This window comes from Passer domesticus, chromosome 25, assembly GCF_036417665.1.
Source record: "Passer domesticus isolate bPasDom1 chromosome 25, bPasDom1.hap1, whole genome shotgun sequence".
NCBI lineage: Eukaryota > Metazoa > Chordata > Aves > Passeriformes > Passeridae > Passer > Passer domesticus.
The window spans coordinates 5,290,087-5,307,314 of NC_087498.1; the positions used below are offsets into that span (position 1 = coordinate 5,290,087).

At 42.9% G+C, this 17,228-nt stretch overlaps 1 protein-coding gene across 2 annotated transcripts in view; it reads left to right on the plus strand.

The window, feature by feature from the left end:
• Window positions 1-17,228, plus strand: part of MAPK14 (mitogen-activated protein kinase 14) — a 23,043-nt gene continuing 5,815 nt past the window's right edge. The window contains exons 1-9 of one of the 2 annotated variants that reach the window (XM_064399277.1): window positions 1-517; window positions 7,190-7,319; window positions 8,334-8,392; window positions 8,766-8,877; window positions 9,362-9,391; window positions 9,813-9,860; window positions 10,282-10,396; window positions 11,284-11,355; window positions 16,748-16,827. In XM_064399277.1, coding sequence (XP_064255347.1) covers window positions 402-517; window positions 7,190-7,319; window positions 8,334-8,392; window positions 8,766-8,877; window positions 9,362-9,391; window positions 9,813-9,860; window positions 10,282-10,396; window positions 11,284-11,355; window positions 16,748-16,827 — 762 coding nt within the window. In that variant the 5' untranslated portion in view covers window positions 1-401. The remainder of the gene's footprint in view (window positions 518-7,189; window positions 7,320-8,333; window positions 8,393-8,765; window positions 8,878-9,361; window positions 9,392-9,812; window positions 9,861-10,281; window positions 10,397-11,283; window positions 11,356-16,747; window positions 16,828-17,228) is intronic. The other variant, XM_064399276.1, reaches the window with a different exon arrangement.

Consider the following 17,228-nt stretch of genomic DNA (forward strand, 5'->3'; position numbering starts at 1 on the left):
CACGCCGGCGCCCCCGCCTCGCTCGCCGCTGGCCGCACGACCGCCGGCCGCGCCTCGCGGGGCCATCCCGCCCCTCTCTGTGGCACGGCCCGGCGAGGGGAGAGAGGGAGGGAGGCAGAGCGGCGGGGGAAGGCGGTGACAGGGCCGCGCTCGGCCTCGCCCCCCGTGCCTGCGGGAGCGGGGCGGGGTTGTGAGGGGCCGGCGGCGGCTGCGGGGGCGTCGCTGCTGCGGGGCTGCCCCCGCCCGGAGCGCTCGGGGGAGGGAGCGAAAGAAGGAAGGAAGGAAGGAAGAAGTCGCTGCTGCAGGAGGAGAAGGAGGTAGTGGCGGCGGCGGTGCTGTTGCAGCCGCAGGCAGAGCCTCCCCCTCCCGCCGCGCCGGGCGGGGCGGGCTCCGCAACCGAGATGTCTCAGGAGCGGCCCAAGTTCTACCGGCAGGAGCTGAACAAGACGGTGTGGGAGGTGCCCGAGCGCTACCAGAACCTCTCCCCGGTCGGCTCCGGGGCCTACGGCTCCGTCTGGTGAGTGCGGGGAGGGGACGGGGCAGCGCGGGGAGGTCGCGTTAGGTCGCGGCCCCTCAGCCCCGCAGGGACCCGTGCGGGCTGGGCACCGCGGCCAGGCTGTCTCCCGGGGGGTTCCTGTCCCCCAGTTCTCCACCAGCCTCCTGCAAGAGACATTTTTATTTTTATTTTTTTTTCCCTCCCTGCCGGGTTTTACGCGCGGTGCTGCCGGGAAGCCGCAGCCCCGTCTTTGGAATGCGTCGGGGATTGCACCACATGGCAGGTGGCTCCGAAACATTTTTGCAGGGGAAGATAATAACGTGTCGTCCCCCCCGGCCCGCCCCGAATGAGCTCACACGGGCAGATTTCGGTGTGGTTCCTTGCAGTTCGTAGGTGGGGAGTGCAGAGGGATGGAGCCTGGGAAGCTCCCCCCCACAGCTGGCTTTGCAGAGCTTGTCCCAGTTTCGTTCTGGACCTGAAGGATAGGTTGTATTTGAGGCAATTGTGTTTTCATCTGGAATTTGATAATAGGGAGAGTGCTGGGAGGGCTGTTTTTGTATTCCTGACTTGTCATAGTCGCAAGCACCGATTCACAAGCACCGATATTTTCTTGGCAATAATAGATGAACACAGGAGGACTCGTTTTATTGCTATGGAATTACTGCAGTGTGTGCTCCCTGCGAGAGTAAAGTCCTGCTGCGAGACCTGCAGAAATACAGGGAGCTGCAAGAGTTTGGTTTTTAATGCTTACCCCGTAGGAACAAACCAGGCTGCTTGTGTGAGATGCAATGCCTCCTTAATTTGTAGCTTCTCTGCTGAGCTGCGGTGGATCATTAAACATAAATGGAGCTGCATACTTGGCTTAAGCTTAAAGACAAGGTGGTATTTGAATCAGTTTGACTCTAGACTTTAGCAGTCATTTAGTTAAATGTTCACAGATTGCTGCCTCCTTTGATTGAGAAACGTCTTCCACATGAGCATTCTGGGTTTTGTTCTGTGTCCTTTGGTTCTGTCAGAGTGTGAGCAGAATTTTGAAATATGCGTGCATAATTACAAAGCTGCTTTGCTGTTGTGTTCGAGCAGGCATGCATATGTTTTTATTAATGTAGTATGCAAATTTACATTATGGGTATCAATTTTATTATAAGGAGGGACACATGCTGCATTTTGCTAGTAAAGAAAATAAGTTCTTTTGCATGAGCTACAGTTTAAATGAAATGCTCAGCTGTTCTTAACCTGTTACAAAATTGTTGGTAAGCTGAGCTTAAATAACTTGCATTTTTTAAAATGCTGTGATTGAAGTGTGCAGAGGCTTGCATTTCATAAAAGTAAACCAGGCAGGTCAGTTTTGTAGCAAGAATAACCAATATGCTTGCTGAGGTGTGTTTTTTGTTTGCTTGTTTGTTTTGTTTTTTTTTTTTTAATATAATTATAGAATGGTTTTGGAAGGAATTATAGAATGATTGGAAGGGAATAGACAGGTTTCTTCTGGTGAAAGAAGGACCTTGTTGACACAGCTGATAAATACCCTGTAAGTGTCACAGAGTTATGCAACTCCTGAGATGTAATGGGAAATTAATTTGCTTGGTGCCCGGTCCTTTGTATTTTAAGGTTGATCCTACATCACATACCCCACTCCCATTTTCTCTTCCCCCTCCCTACAATCTCCATTGTGCATGTAATACTTGCAAAGTTTGTTTTCAGCCAGTAACTAACGAGTTTGCATCATGAATTTCCTGTTTTGCTGTGTCAAAACTTTCAAAGATTGTGCAACTTTGTTCAGACCAAGTGAAACAGTTTTGTATTGGAAGCAATTTCAGACATGTGGCAGAGTCTTTTTACAGTTCATGGTAATGGCTTCCTCTATGTTCTTCTAAAAATAGTTTTCAGAAAAGATGTAGTGATATGGAAAGTATGTCAGAATTGAAAAATTCCAGAAAACAACAAAAACTTTTGCATATTTATGGACGTTTATTAAGCTACAAGTGGTGATGCATGTTATTTGTGGTATTCCTGCAAGGACTTGTTCTGCTCTGTCCCCTTAGAGATTATTTTTTTCTCTCCAGTAAAAAGTTTCATTTGGGGTTTGGTGTGTCCCTGTTGGGGTAGTACATAGTGGTGTTTTAACAATCCTTAAAATGAGAAATATATTTTCATGTGTGTTCACTGCATTATTGTATTCAAATGTAATCCAATATGCTCTGTTATTTAAGTTGTCAAAATGAGGCATTTAAAAATGAGGAATCTGCAGAAAGTGGAGGGGAAAACGAATAAAAAAGAAAGCATGAAGGTGCCAGATGAGTCACTTAGACTAGGGAGCTGTTGTGGGCTGCTTTGAATGTGCTGTGAGTGTGGCTTGGAGCTCCCTGATGCAGAGACCTGACTGCTGGGGAGGCAGTGCCTGCAGGGAGAGGCATTTTCTGCAGCAGCCCGAGACCCTGCCTGCAGGGAGAGGCATTTTCTGCAGCAGCCCGAGACCCTGCCTGCAGGGAGAGGCATTTTCTGCAGCAGCCCGAGACCCTGCCTGCAGTCAGAGCAGCTATTGCAGTGTTTCTGAGGGGTGATGTGCAGTGTTGGAAGAATGAGGCTCAAATACCAGCTCAGGTGTTTTTCAGGATCCATTTTTTAAAAACTGCATGTGTTGGAGATACAAATAGGGATTCAGTTCCAAAACTTTGAGAAAAATCTGCACATATCCTCAGACTGATTCTGCCTAAGTCAAGCAGCAATTGCCATGGCATCTGCTGTATGAAATGCTGTTTCATTCATTCTTGCAACATTTTGTGTATTTATACAACACAGTCTCTTGCATGCTTTTGTAACCAGGCCTGCACTGAAAAAAGGGCTCCTAACATTTTGTAATTTTTCATGTGAGGAGGAGAGGGCCTGGACAATGCATCTTGCAGTGGGAAGTTGCTGGACAGAGATGGGATTGATTGGTGACTCACACTTCACTTGCAGGATTGCTTCATTTCTTGCCCGTGCTGGAGGGAAGTCTCCACTCCTAGCATCAGTTCAGCCAGCTCTGAGCTAAGCAAAATGGTGTTTTCACAAATTTCCCATCAATTTCTAAAAGGCTGTGAAGCACATTTGTTATACTCTTAGTTAATTGTTGTATTTTTGCAGCTGTTCTTTGTTGTATTGATGCCTTTGTAAAATAAGGGGCTTGGTTTAATTGCTTTGCAAGCTATCTGTATTGCCTTAATTGGGAAAGGATTGAACAGCCAACACTTACTCTTCCTCAAAATCTTGCATAAGATTTTTTTTTAGCTTTTTTTTAATAGACTGTCAGGTGATACAGCCCTCCAAAACCTGTGATTTCTTCCCATTTCAACCCACAGTTGTACTGAGACTGAGTTTCTTGGGTACTGAGAGCTCCCAGAGAAACATTATAGATTTAACACATTTTAAAGCATTAGGGTCTAGAGGAAATGAAATAAGCCTGAATACCACATTTGTAGAAACAGAGGAACTGTTTCTACAAATGTGGTATTTAGGGTTATTTCATTTTTTCCTGATCCCTTATCAAAGCATGCAGGTGCCTCCAAATCCTGCGTGTGCTTGGAGGGACAGGTGCCTGCTCCTCCAGGGAGGTGTGGTGGATCTGAGGAGTGATAGGAGCTGAAAACTGAGTGGGATGGAGCAGCCACAGGAAGGATTGGCAGAAGATGAGTGGGGAGGGGGCAGCTGAGTAGGAGAAGGGCAGGCACAGAAAAGCTGTGAGCAGAGCTCTGAAAGTGCTGGCAAGGAGTTTGGATGTAGGGGAGCTTGGTGCATTAAGTAAATTAGTGAGAGCACATCTGCTTAGGGAGGTTTTTATTGCAGCTTTCTTAGAAGCAGAAGGTAATCTAGCACAGGAGAAGGATATTTGCAGCTTTTATTGTGTGTTGGGAGGGTGATGGCTGAAGTGCAGGTACAGAAGTGGCTGCAGTCAATAATAAACTGTCAGGTGCTGACTGTGTTTTTGTCTGATTAGGAGTGCATAAATTAACCTCAGAGGCAGCACTAAGGAGATTCAGGTATTTGAGCTTGGGTATTTGCAGAGGCACAAGCAATGAGCAGCATATATTTAGCAACAAAGCCTTTGCACAAAAATTAACATTCTGATTATTTAATATTTAAATAAATTGTGCTCATAAGTAACCTTGGTTCTCTAAAGTAATTGTTTTCTTCTACCTCCTGTGCTCTGGATTCAATTCAGGTTAGATCAGAATTGTAATTTTAGCTCACTTAGGGTGAGGTGGATGCATTCATTTGCCATAGCACAGTACTATGTAAGAGGTTAAAAAAAGTGTGATAAATTCTAAATTTGTGCTGATCTTATTTTTAAATGGATTTAAAACTGTGGATAGTGCAATTTTTTCCTAATTGGGCTTCTTTAGCTGAAATATGATCAGTGCAATGCAGCTGTTTTAAAGTCTGTGATGAAAGGCAGCTTAGAGTTGTTTAAAATGTTCTCCAGCTGACAGCTGTTCTGTAGCTGTTCATTAGCCAGTTATCTGCAGTGGCAGAAAATTACTCAGCACGATTTATCTGTGGGGAAATGGTCTTTAGGCCTCAAATATGACCAGACTTTGTGTTCTGACTTCAAGTCTAGATTGTGAATATTCAATTATACAGAATTTTCTTTCCTGAGCTTGTGCATTGTGCTGTTTGACCAGTACTGCTGACTGCAGTTCCCTTGAGGTTCTACAGCTACTGCAACAGCACAGTGACTGGGTATGACCCCAGAAAATGTAATTTAAAAAGAAAAAGTGAAATTGAATTTCATCTGAATCCTGAAACAGCTGATTTTATGTCTGGTGGCTCTGAAATCCCAAAATCTGGGAAACCAAAAAGAAATTTGACTCTGCAGCTGTGGAGGTTTGAGGTGCAGGGGATCCCCTTCTTTGCAAGATGAAAGAATTTCTGGTATTTGCTGCATTTTGTACCTGAATGTTTGGAAACTGGTGAAGATCCGTGACTAATTTAGAGCAGCATGTGCTGAATGATGATGACTACTCTTATTTTTGCTCTAAGTCCTAGAAAACGCCTTATGTATCAGTAAAATGCTGGCATGTATTTTCAGGCTGAACTAGAGATATTTGTGTATTGCAGGATGGTGATTTTTACCCGAGGCTGAAAAATAATTGAATTCTAAATTTCATTAAGCATTGCTGCTTAAATATTGATTTTTTTTTTTCCTAGTGATGTGTGAAAACTTGAGAATTTGAAATCAACATTAAAAAGTGAATGCTTGATGGCTTCTTTTGTGTGCCAGGCTGGGGTGTAAAGGATAACTTGCATGTGGAGTTAGTTGCTAAGGGGTGGTTTTTTTGTAGCTTGAGTAATTCAGCTCTGGCAGGTTTGCTGCTGTGACCTGGTGTACTCCCGTGTGTTTTCCAGAGAGGTCTTTCCACTCTGCATGCCCTTTACAGAAAGGGAGATGTTCCTCTTCCCCTGGGCACAGAGGGTTTTTCCACTCCCTGCCAGGCCTGGGGAAGGGTCACTGCTCACAGGAGGCTGCTGATGGTGTGGTTTTTATTTCTTATAAACTTCACTTACCAAATTCCTTGGAAACTGGGCAAATACGAGATAAGGAGTCTTTTTGCAGGTTAATTCTTGGTGGTTGTTTTGAAAGTAAATGACAGCTGCCTTTATTTCAAACAGCTCCTTTGGTGGGGTGGGCGTTGTGGGTTGCATGTGCAATTGTGGGTTTATTTGGTTTATTTAGGACTGCTCTTGGGATTGGTGTTGAGCTTTGTTAGTTAAGCTTTATATTTCACACTTTATAAACACGTAGCATTCCTTTTTGCTTGATGTTTATCAAGAACCAGTGCATACTCACTTTGAAATGGAATCAGGAGTTCACCTGAATCATAAATACAGCAGGAAAATCAACCAGTATTGTCCTTGCGTGACTTTTTCCATTCCATACTTTCCCCATATTCATTGCCTTGAGTGAAGTGTTGATTTCATATCCTCTCTTTCTCCTCCTCCTTCCTTTTGGACAGACCTTAGCTTTATAAATTGTGTAAGAAATTACTTTAAATATAATTTTACTGTACTATATATATATTTGCATGTGCGTGTATATATATATATATATATTTAGTTACAGAGTCCTCATGGACTCTTAAGAAAAAATACTATTTGTATGTACAAAGGGACAAGTTTTGGTAATGTACAGCTACTTATCATTCATTCACATGCACTTTTATATAACAGAACTTGGTGAAACTTAATTTCAGCTACAGTTGTGATTAACAACAATCATAACTGATTTTATTAGGCACAAGTTCTGGATTTTTGTATGGATTTAAACCATGAAAATAGTATTTTGAGCATAGCATTTTGTGATCAAGGGTGGTGTTTGCAAGTATGTTTAGGAATAGTGATGGTATTTACAAGTACTCTTCTCTCCAGAGTTTTAGTGCATAATTATGTTTAAGAGCACTTCAGACAGCAAAGTCCTAAACATTTCTCTTTCTTTCTACAAGATTTCCCTTTACTGTGTGGACAAGACTCATCTTTTAAACGCTTTCTGCAGAAACCAGCAGTTGTGTAAAACTGTGAGGATTTTGTGTGGCGCGCAGGTTACGGACCAGGAAACCTAGAAACCATTTTCATTGCAGAAGTGGTGCTGCTGTAGCTCAGTGTGGATTCGAAGGCGTTCCTAAGAGTCACTTTGCTGATGTGCTTGCCCTGTTGCAGCTCTGCCTTTGACACCAAGACGGGTCTGCGCGTGGCGGTGAAGAAGCTGTCGCGGCCCTTCCAGTCCATCATCCACGCCAAGAGAACGTACCGCGAGCTGCGGCTGCTCAAGCACATGAAACACGAAAACGTGAGTGCAGGCAGTGCTGTCCTTGGGCTGGGCATCTGCCGGGCTCGGCTGTCACTTGTGTCTGCCCCAGCACGGGAAAAGGTGCGTCTGGGCAGGCCGCGCTCTCCAAGAAGGAGTCTGGACTCTTGCTTTTGGTCTTCAGTTGAGTTTATTGTTTCTTATCTGCAAAGTTTTTCTGTCTGTCCAGCCGAGGTCTGATCAGCAAGACAGCCAAGGGCACTCTCCCCCGCCCACGGGGCGGTTGTCTCTTTTATAGTGAAAACTACGTATTAGATATTTACCTTTAATTCCCAATACTTTCTGCCCTTGTTGGCAAGCGCACCTTCACCATGAACCAATCCACACATGCCAACATCATCCTGAACATGGATGCCAAGGAGAAGAAAGAAGAAGGACAGGGCACGCCCAAATCCCTCCATCTTAGAACCCCTGACCCCCATGTACAGAATTTCAAACCCCCCTGTACAACATACAAAACCCCCCTGTACAGTGCTCCAAAGTTTTTCCCTTCACCCTGTGATTCCTACTTAAACTTTTGTGGCCTGTAGTTCTTCATATAAGGTTGGCAATTTGCTCCATGAATTAAGATCGAATTTCCAGGTGTCTTTGGCTTCCTGCCAGGGTCTCTGAGCCCCTGCCAGGGCTGTGAGACATCCAGGGCATCCAGAGATGTCCTGGGTTCCGACAGGCATCCATCCTGATGCTTTGCTTTTTTCTTGGTGCTTATGGTTTTTCCCTCGTGCTGAATGCAAAGCTTGCAGTCCAGGGTGTTGGAGTATCTCGTTCATGGTGATGTGAGTGAGTGAGCGGAGCTGCAGAGCTCTCACGTGTGTCTGCATCAGGTTTTCAAGTTCCAGAAGGCCTCGTTAGCTTGCATAAAGCACAACACTGAACAGATGGAAGTGAAACATCTACTGGAATAAATGCTTCAGTGCCACAAAGGATCTTAGGAACTGTATCATAGTGTGCTATAAGGATATTTCACAGCTTTTCTCTTCACTGTTTTCTTTTTAGGTGATTGGTTTGTTGGATGTGTTCACCCCTGCCAAATCACTAGAAGAATTCAATGATGTGTAGGTAACTTCTCTGAAGATTGCAACAAAATGTCTTTTGTATCTCCTTACACCTCCCAGGTTATGACAGAAATATTTGTCTATTTAATTGATCTGCTGTCACTCACAAATAATCCTGAATTCCAGCACAAAGTTACAGTATCTCCTAAGCTATTGGACGTGTCAGAATTGTTCACTTGCTGTGGTTCACTGCCCAGTGCTGCTGGAATCACTCCACTAATTTGCTACCTTATTTAAAGTGTCACGATCTGTGTTTCATTGAACAACGTGCTTGGGGACAGTCAGCTCTGCCACTGGAGCTTTATAGGGAATTTTTATCCTAATCCTACTCAAGAGATTGCTTCACAGCCCACGTGTTTGCTTTTGTTCACAGGTACCTGGTGACACATCTCATGGGAGCAGACCTGAACAACATTGTGAAATGCCAGAAGCTCACAGATGACCACGTGCAGTTTCTCATTTACCAGATCCTTCGGGGCCTGAAGGTGAGCGTCCCTGTCCTCCCTGAATGGGGACAGCTCACCGTGGGGGGTGGGAGTTCCTGCTGAATGTTACACCCTCAGAAGTTCAGATGTGTGCACAGGGCTTCTATAACTTCCCTAAAGTATCATAGAATAACATTTTAGTATTGTTGTTTCCCTTCTGCCTCTCAGGAGCTCTGCATCAGTAAGGTTACCTATCATTTTTATGTGTTCTATGGGCAGAGAACCATGAGCTGTGATGCCCTCTGGTCTGCTCTGGCAATGAATTTTCCATCTCTTCAGTTTTGTTTACTTGTGCTGTTCCACTGGTGTGGCAGCACTCCTGGGTGTTCCTAAGGAGAGGCAAAGTGGAACACCCACCTGGAAACCCACAGCCAGACTGGAGCATCTCAGTTGTGTGGGCTGGGCTAGGGCACTATTTTCCAGGGAAGGGATGAGGAGGTGGCTGCTTGGACTGTTACATAAATTTTGTCATCTTATTTTACAGTACATCCATTCAGCTGACATAATACACAGGGTGAGTATTCATTCTAATATTGTGTCCTGTAGTGAAACAATATCTTAAAAAAAATAAGTATGAACATGTACAAGTAGCACCAAGAAAAACCAGAGAAAATTTTCTGAGAATTTTTTTGGTTAAGTAGTAAAAAGTTGGAACAGGGGAAGTGGTTGTTAAGGTTTATAATTTTCCTTTGTGAATTAGCTTTTCTCTTAAATACAAATATGCAGGACCAGTGTTACCTTTATGCATTTTTGGTTATATGTGACACCTCTGAGAACCACAGAAGATATTTCTGACTCTGATGAAATAATTTATCCAAAGTTAGTATTTGCACTCAGTTAGAATCTGTACTTTTATCTCTGTTTACAATTTTATCTTCTTCAGACTCGTGAAACAGCACATACTCCACTGTTAATGCTGATCTTTAATTTTTTAGGATTTAAAACCCAGTAACCTAGCTGTTAATGAAGACTGTGAGCTGAAGGTAATGTAATTAAAAAATCTGATTTATTTGACTGAGATTTGAGTGCCATGTGAACATCCCTTGCAACTTAAGTGTCAAAAAAATTCCTTTTGAAAATACTTTCATAGAAAAGCCATAATGTGCTTCCCAGCTGTAGAGTTGTAAGGATGTGGTTTTTGTGTCTGGTCCTGTGTTTTCAGTGAATCATCGTGAAAGTGCAGAGTTAACAGCTTTACTTTGTGTTTCCTTGTTTTGGAGACAAGATACCCAGCCACAATTCCGGTTGCCGAGTCCCGCGCTGCCCTAGCCTAGTGTCTCTTCACAGGTTGTGAAATTTGCTTTCATGATGTGTTTTTGCAGCTCTCCCAGCCCTCGTGTCCCCGTTGGGTGCTGGCTGTGCTGGTGGCTGCAGCGTGGCTGCAGAGCTGTGTTTGTGTTGCAGATCCTGGACTTCGGGCTGGCGCGGCACACGGACGACGAGATGACCGGCTACGTGGCCACGCGCTGGTACAGGGCTCCTGAGATCATGCTGAACTGGATGCACTACAACCAGACAGGTACTGCTTCAGCCAGCACCAGAGTTCTCTGCTTTGTCAGCTTTCTGAGCTGGGAGGGGGAAAAAGAAGTCCCCCTCCATTTGATTGCATAAATTGGCACTCTTGGTAATTACGCTTTGGGGCTGGTGTTTGAGCCACTTTCTGTCAGGTGGAAGTTCAGAATCATTGTGGTAACATTCATCAGCAATCTGAACCTTTGAAACTGCAATCAGCAAAATATTGTCAGCACTTATCCCTTGCTTTTCCTAGCAGAGTGGTTTTTGAAATAAATGACTGGGATGTGTCTGGGTGTGGAGAATGTCTGGAGCTACAGTGTGAAGAAGTGATAAAAGTGGATAAATCTCCCATCCTTCTCTCTCCTGTTAGCCACTTCTTCACAGATTTATCTTGCTCACAGTTTCCAGTATCTTCTCTCCAGCAATACTTGCAGGTCAGGGACATAGAAGAAAATAGTTCTGTACAGGAAAGCACAAAGAAAATGATGTGCTACCCCAGTTTCAGATATCAGTACCTTATGGGGCTTTTTCCCCCTCTTGCACACATAGGGGCCTGTCTTGTATCATCAGTGCAAGAGTTGGGTTGCATTTATGTAAAGCCACATGCAAATCCATTCCTCAGAGTCCTCTTGGACAGGTTTCTTCCCCTTTGTTGGTTTAGATTCCTCCCCAGCTCTTTGGTGTTCAGGTCATGTTGTATCTGGAGGAAGAGTTGCCTGATCTTGAATTCTGTTATTTGTACAAGTTTTAGATGCCACAGAACAGTATCAGTTAGCTTGCAGTGTGTTTCAGATTGTTCAAGGAGGAGTTGTTTGCTGTGGCTGGATGGGAGGGTTCTGCTCAGGCTGTATTTTTATGCATCATGTTTTGTTTTCTGTTTTATTTGTTCAGTTGATATTTGGTCAGTGGGATGCATTATGGCTGAGCTGTTGACTGGAAGGACATTGTTCCCTGGCACAGACCGTATCCTTTAGAAGTAATTTCTTTTTTGAAATTGAAATTAGATCTTCATTTTCACACAATCAACAAGAAAATAAGTTCTGGGTTTAGTTATGGACTTCTGTTTGTTTGTTTTTAAATTAATGGCTTTTTTTTACTCACAGTACAAAGAGGTGAGTTCTTGAATTTGCTGCACATCTGTTCCTCTTTGTTGTCTATTGTCATCATTAGATTTATATGCTCTTTGTTTCTGTTACTTTCCTTTAAGTTTATTTAAATTGATTGGTTGAGTTTCTAGCTAATACTTGCATGGATGTCTGCCAAGAATCCTCTCTGCTTTAGGTTTCTTGCAAATGTGATTCCCTTCTGGCCTCTCTTCTTTTCTCCTGGAGGTATCCTGGCTGTGAAAGCAGGTTCTTTATTGAAATTTTTGCAGATTCTTTAGTGCCAAGGTTCTCATTAAAATTGCTCTGAAATGTTTAGGTTCCATTTCCATGCTTGACTGGGAACCTCCTTTCACAGTGTGCTTATACTGATGTGAAAATTCAATAAGATCTTTGCAAAATATTTATTTTTTTGCCTCATAAAGTGGGCTGGGTAGGACACTTTGGTAAATTTGAGAGAACTTTGTGAGATTTGGTCATGTTTTCCCCAGGAAATTGGAAGTGAGACTTGATGCAAATTGTTGCAGTTAAAATTTTTGCTCAGCCACCAAGATTGGGGTGTAATTTACTCCTGGCAAGATTTTTCATTGCCTAGAAATTGGGTTTTCATTTGCCAGAGAAAATTACATTGGCCACCTTTTACCAAAATTTATTATTTCAACCACAGTCTGTTCATGTTAATAACTTCTGTTAATTTGTTGGTATTTGTGTCAGTTCATTCCAGTATGGTAGCACTTGATGAAAAGCAAGCTGGTGTTGGAATTGCTGCCTGCTGTTTATTTACCTTCAGAAAGCATCTGGCTTCCAAAACTGAACGTGAGGAGAAGCTTTAATTCCAGCTTTGTGCCACCTCTTCTCAGTGTGCTTTAACTTATCCTCTCCTCTTTTTCTTCTTGACTCCATCTCAGTTTCTCTAAATTTGTTGTGCTGTGCTGTGTAGTCATCTCTGCTGTACTTTTGTCAGAGACAGAAACTGAATTAAACAAAAGCTGGTATATTTTTATCTGTTGATTCATCACGTGTAGGTTGGTTTGGACATTTTTTTTTGGTTTCTTTTAAGAAAAAGTGAGATACCAAGAACTGTTCATTCAAACAAAGCAAAAGCCTTTAAGCTGTTGCCATTATTTAACCCTAACAACAGTGACACTTCAGATTTTAAAGAACTTGACACTTGCAACTAAAATATTTGTAATAGGATTTTCAATGTGTAAGAAATGCTTCATGGTTTTGATTTTTTTTGTGGTTTTTATGAATTGAACAAAATGGTGATTCTTCCAGGTCTGAGAAGTTTTTTCTCCAACTCTGTTCTTAGCTGTCAATTAAAGCCACTGATATCTGCAATGCAAAATGAATACTTCTAGGATCTAAGTTATTTGCTTTATCATAATAAGGTACTTCATTCATTTATGTCTCCCCTGTGATGATTTACTTTAAATGCTCCATTTCATTTGCAAATGGCAGTAATGCTTCTTAATTAAATGCTCTTTCTGTTCTGAGTGCTTAGATTTAAGAAAAACAGACCCAATCCTTTCCTATCTTAGACAAAACTTTGTAGAACTGTAATTCTTCCAGTCCTTCTGTGTTTGTGCTTTTTGATCATGAGGTTAAAACTGAAAGGAGAGCAGGGTTGGTTCTGAATGTTGTTTGTGCATGGAACACTTCCCCAAGGACTGGAAAGGACCCTGGCTGGCAGCTTTCACTCCAGGTCTGCTGGCATCTCAAGACAGCAAGCAGAATTAAGATAACAGTCAGTTCTAGTTTCTTCCTGGCTTGGAAGGCTCTTGGAAATCTTTGTGTGTGCATTATTTTGGGAGAGAGCTGAAGGGGTTTTCCAGGTTTAGGTCCTGTTGGGTAATTCTGGGCTCTTAATTTCCTTGTACCCACAGATTTGCAGAGGCTCTTGTTCCTCCTGTAGTGTCACTGCCCAATTGCTGACTTAGTGACTTTGGAGTTAATATTAACATGAATAATTCAAGGTATGTTTGCCTTGTGTCCAGTACCAAGGATGAGATATATCCAAATCCACTGCAGCTCTAGAAAATGCCCTGGGCAGTTGGAGGCAGTGGGACTTTGTGTTGCTGGAAATGGCTCCTGTTTGACAACTGAACATCTGAAATAATTCTTGCATTTTGGTCTCAAGATGTAAATTTTCTCAACTGTGTAGCCTCACATTTCCAAAATCAGAGTGACAGAATATGTAATGGCTTCTCAGGATGACCATCCCCCTGTTCAGATGGCTCTGTGTGAAGAGTTGGTCCCTGGCAGCAGGATTTGGCAGAAATGCTCTGCTGTTATTTACAGTCCCTCACACTTTTCTTTGTACAGCCTGGGGAGCACCCATTCAGTGCAGGTAAGCTGGAAGTTCATTTAATCAGGTGAGTAAAATATTGGACTCTGAAATGAGGATCTCCAGTGCTGTCTGTGATGGTTGTGCCTCTGATAAATGAATGTTGAGTTTAAACCTCTGAATCTGTAGAGATTCTAAACACTTCTATCATTGACTTAAAGCAAGACTGGAGATACTCTAAGGAAAAAACCCTGTGGTTAATTTGGGTTTAGCTCTGCAGGATTGCTGAAGTATTTCTAATCTACACTGAATGTAAGGTAATTGTATTGTCCCTGTTGTAATCTATGGGTAGAAGCATTTGGATTGAAGATGGATTTCTAATACTGGTGAAATCTCTGCCAGGAGGTGGAGAAGGGGATCAGGATTGTGGGAAAGGAGTCAGAGAGCAAAACGTGAGGAGATGCAAATCAGAGTCCTTCAGGCATTGGACTCTGCTCCTTGTGGGTTCCTTCCAACTCAACATGTTCTGTGCATGGGAGGCTTAGCTGAGGCTTTCTTTTGGTGGTGTTGTATCTGTCTGATGCCAAGATCCATTTCTGTTAAACACATATATTAATTAAATTTTTACAGCTCTGGGTGTGAATGATTCATACAAATGAGTAGGAAAATTGACTTTGAATATTTGACTTGCACAAAATCATATAAAGTAAAAATAAGAATATCTAGCTTTTTCTTGTACTAGTTTAGCATTTTTATGTTTTGTGTTCCCTTAAACTCTGAAGAGTTTTTTTTTTTTCTGTTTTTATTCAGTATTATGAAACTTCCATGATAACTAACCAGTCTGAGATTACATATTCTTCTGATACACTTATTCTTGCTTGTGATGGCAGCTAAAACACCTTGGAACTTTGCTTTGCCTGGATAAACTGTCACAATCTTGTGAGATTTGCTGCTGCTGGTGACAGCAGGTTATTTTCTGAATTGTAGAATCCCTCCCCAGTCCTTGGGAGTAGCTTGAGGATGGCACTTGGGGTTTGCATGCTGTGCTTTCCTGCTCCATGCACTTGTGCTGGTGTTTCTCTTCTGCTCTGTATTTACTAAATCTCTTTCCTGTCTTGAATTGCTTGTGGCTCATTTCTCTGGGAGGTGCTGGGCCCTGTAGTTAGAGTGCTGCAGTTCAGCAGGTTGTAAATGCAGGCCTAAAACCAGAAGCAGGGTTGGGTTTTGGCAGAGCCAGTTCCATAGTCTGTGTTTTTTCTTATTTATCTGGGAAGTATCTCCCACTGGCAAACAGGGCAGAAATATTGTGCACAGTGCACAGGCTTCTGAATGCCTTTAAATAACTGAAATATTTAACTGAGCTGTGGCATGTTAGCACTCTAAAATTTGCACTTCAGCTTCTGAATAAGTGAAAGAAGTAAGGACTGTTTTAAATAGCTCTGAAGAAAATCCAATTGGAATGAACCAGGTGTGGTTAGTGGAGTGTCCTTTGCTATTCTCCTACAGCAGTGCATATTCTGATCTCATTTTAAGCACTGACTGTTCAGAGTTTGCAGTTCAGCTGTGCTAAATCCAAATAGATATTGGGTTTACTTTTAGGTTTTGAGTAGCTAGAAGTTTGCCAAGTAACTTTCCAAGTGAAAAATTAATTCAGCTCTTCTGACCAAGGGCTAATTCCAGAGCTCTTAATTAATTTGATAGATCAAACTTTAGACCAAAGTTTACCTCAAAAGATGGTGGTTTTAGCAAAGCATTGGTGATTTCCTTCATACACAGTTTGAATTATTACAGGAATATATTACAGTATTACAGGAACTCTGAGTTGTGTTCTAGGGTTTTTTAAACAGGTGAAGTTTTTGAAGTTCTTGCAGTGCTCAGATTAAAAGATGCTCTGAGAAGGAGCTGCAGCTGAATCTTCAGCCATCAGGAAGGCATTGATCCCAGAAAAGAAGATTGTCTAAAAAAATTTATGTAACTCTTTTGGTGTAATTTTAAAGGCAAATATAAACATTATGGACAGTCTGAAATTGCTGTGGAGGGTAATTCAGGGAAGAAGGGAGATGATACATTGATGGTTTTAAAAAAGATACTTTCTCTTCTTAGTGTCTTGAGATTTAGACATAAATGATGGATTTTGATGGATTCCCCCCTCCCTCAGTTGTGTGTTTTGTCAGCCAGGCCTTGTTGAAGGGGACAGCTCAGGCTGGCACGTGTCCTTCTGTGCTGTGTCCCTGTAAAACATTCTTTCCATCTGCAGGGCTCCATCCTGACAGCTTTCCAGAGATGTGTTAAACCCTGCTCTGCTTCTCCCTGCTGCTGCAGCAGGGGTGTTCAGGTTGTTCAGGTGTTTGATCCCAGGAGGTGCCAGGGCAGGACCCTGTGCCAGGGCAGGACCCTGTGCCAGCTGCAGCAGCTCAGCTGCCCTGGCTGTGCCCAGAGTGTGCCCAGGGTGTGCCCAGGGGGAAGTGGTGCTGCAGGGTCCAACCATTTCCTTACCTCCCGAGCTTTAGAAGTGGCTGACTGAGCTTGGAAGGTGTTCACAAAAAGCCTTGACTTTCTTCTTAATGTGAGTGCCTGCCCTTTCCAGCCTTCTGCTTTCCTTCAGCTGTTACTAATGCAAGCTAATCCTGTGAACTGCAGCTTGGTGTGGGCCTGAGGGGGTGAAGGGAGCAGGGGAGTTCAGCCTTTGCCAGTGGGGCTAAAGATCTCTGCTCCAAAATAAAATTTGAGGATGCAGTGCCCAGTTCCATGCATGTGGGGTGTCTGCAGACAAGATGTTCAATCTGTCTGATACAGAGAGAGCTCAGCTATATTCAGTTGTAACAAGAGGAATGAATATGGTTTGCCTAAAACAGCTTTTGAGTCAAGGCCTTGGCAAGAATTAATTTTCAGCATTAATAGGGTGATGTGTTTGCGCTTTTCATTTTGATTTCTCCCAGCATTTTCCTTTATGGTCCATCATTAGATATTGATCAGTTGAAGCTCATTTTGAGACTCGTTGGAACCCCAGGGCCTGAGCTTTTGAAGAAAATCTCCTCAGAGTCTGTGAGTTTACACTTTGATTGTAATATCTGCCCTTTCAGAAGTCCCAAGCTTGTGTGTTGTTCTCCTGTAGTCCTATCTGTAGAATGTGTTGGGATTTATTTTCTGTTATTTTTCTTCCTTTGTAATTCTTTGCTCTTGGATGGCTTTAAGTTCTTATGCTTTGTGTATCTTTATTCCTCTTACCTCTGCCCATGGTATGATTTCATCCTTCCACATTCTCATCTTCTGCTTCTCTCTCAGTTTGTGGGTTTATGCTTTGTGATCTGTTGTATCATCAGGTGTTACTGGGGAAGTATTTTTCACAGCTAAGAGCTCGAGGCCTGTCTCAGTTACTGTTTCTCCAGATTGCATACCCAGGGATCTTTCTGAATAGGAGCAGGTGTGTTATCCTCTGAACACAC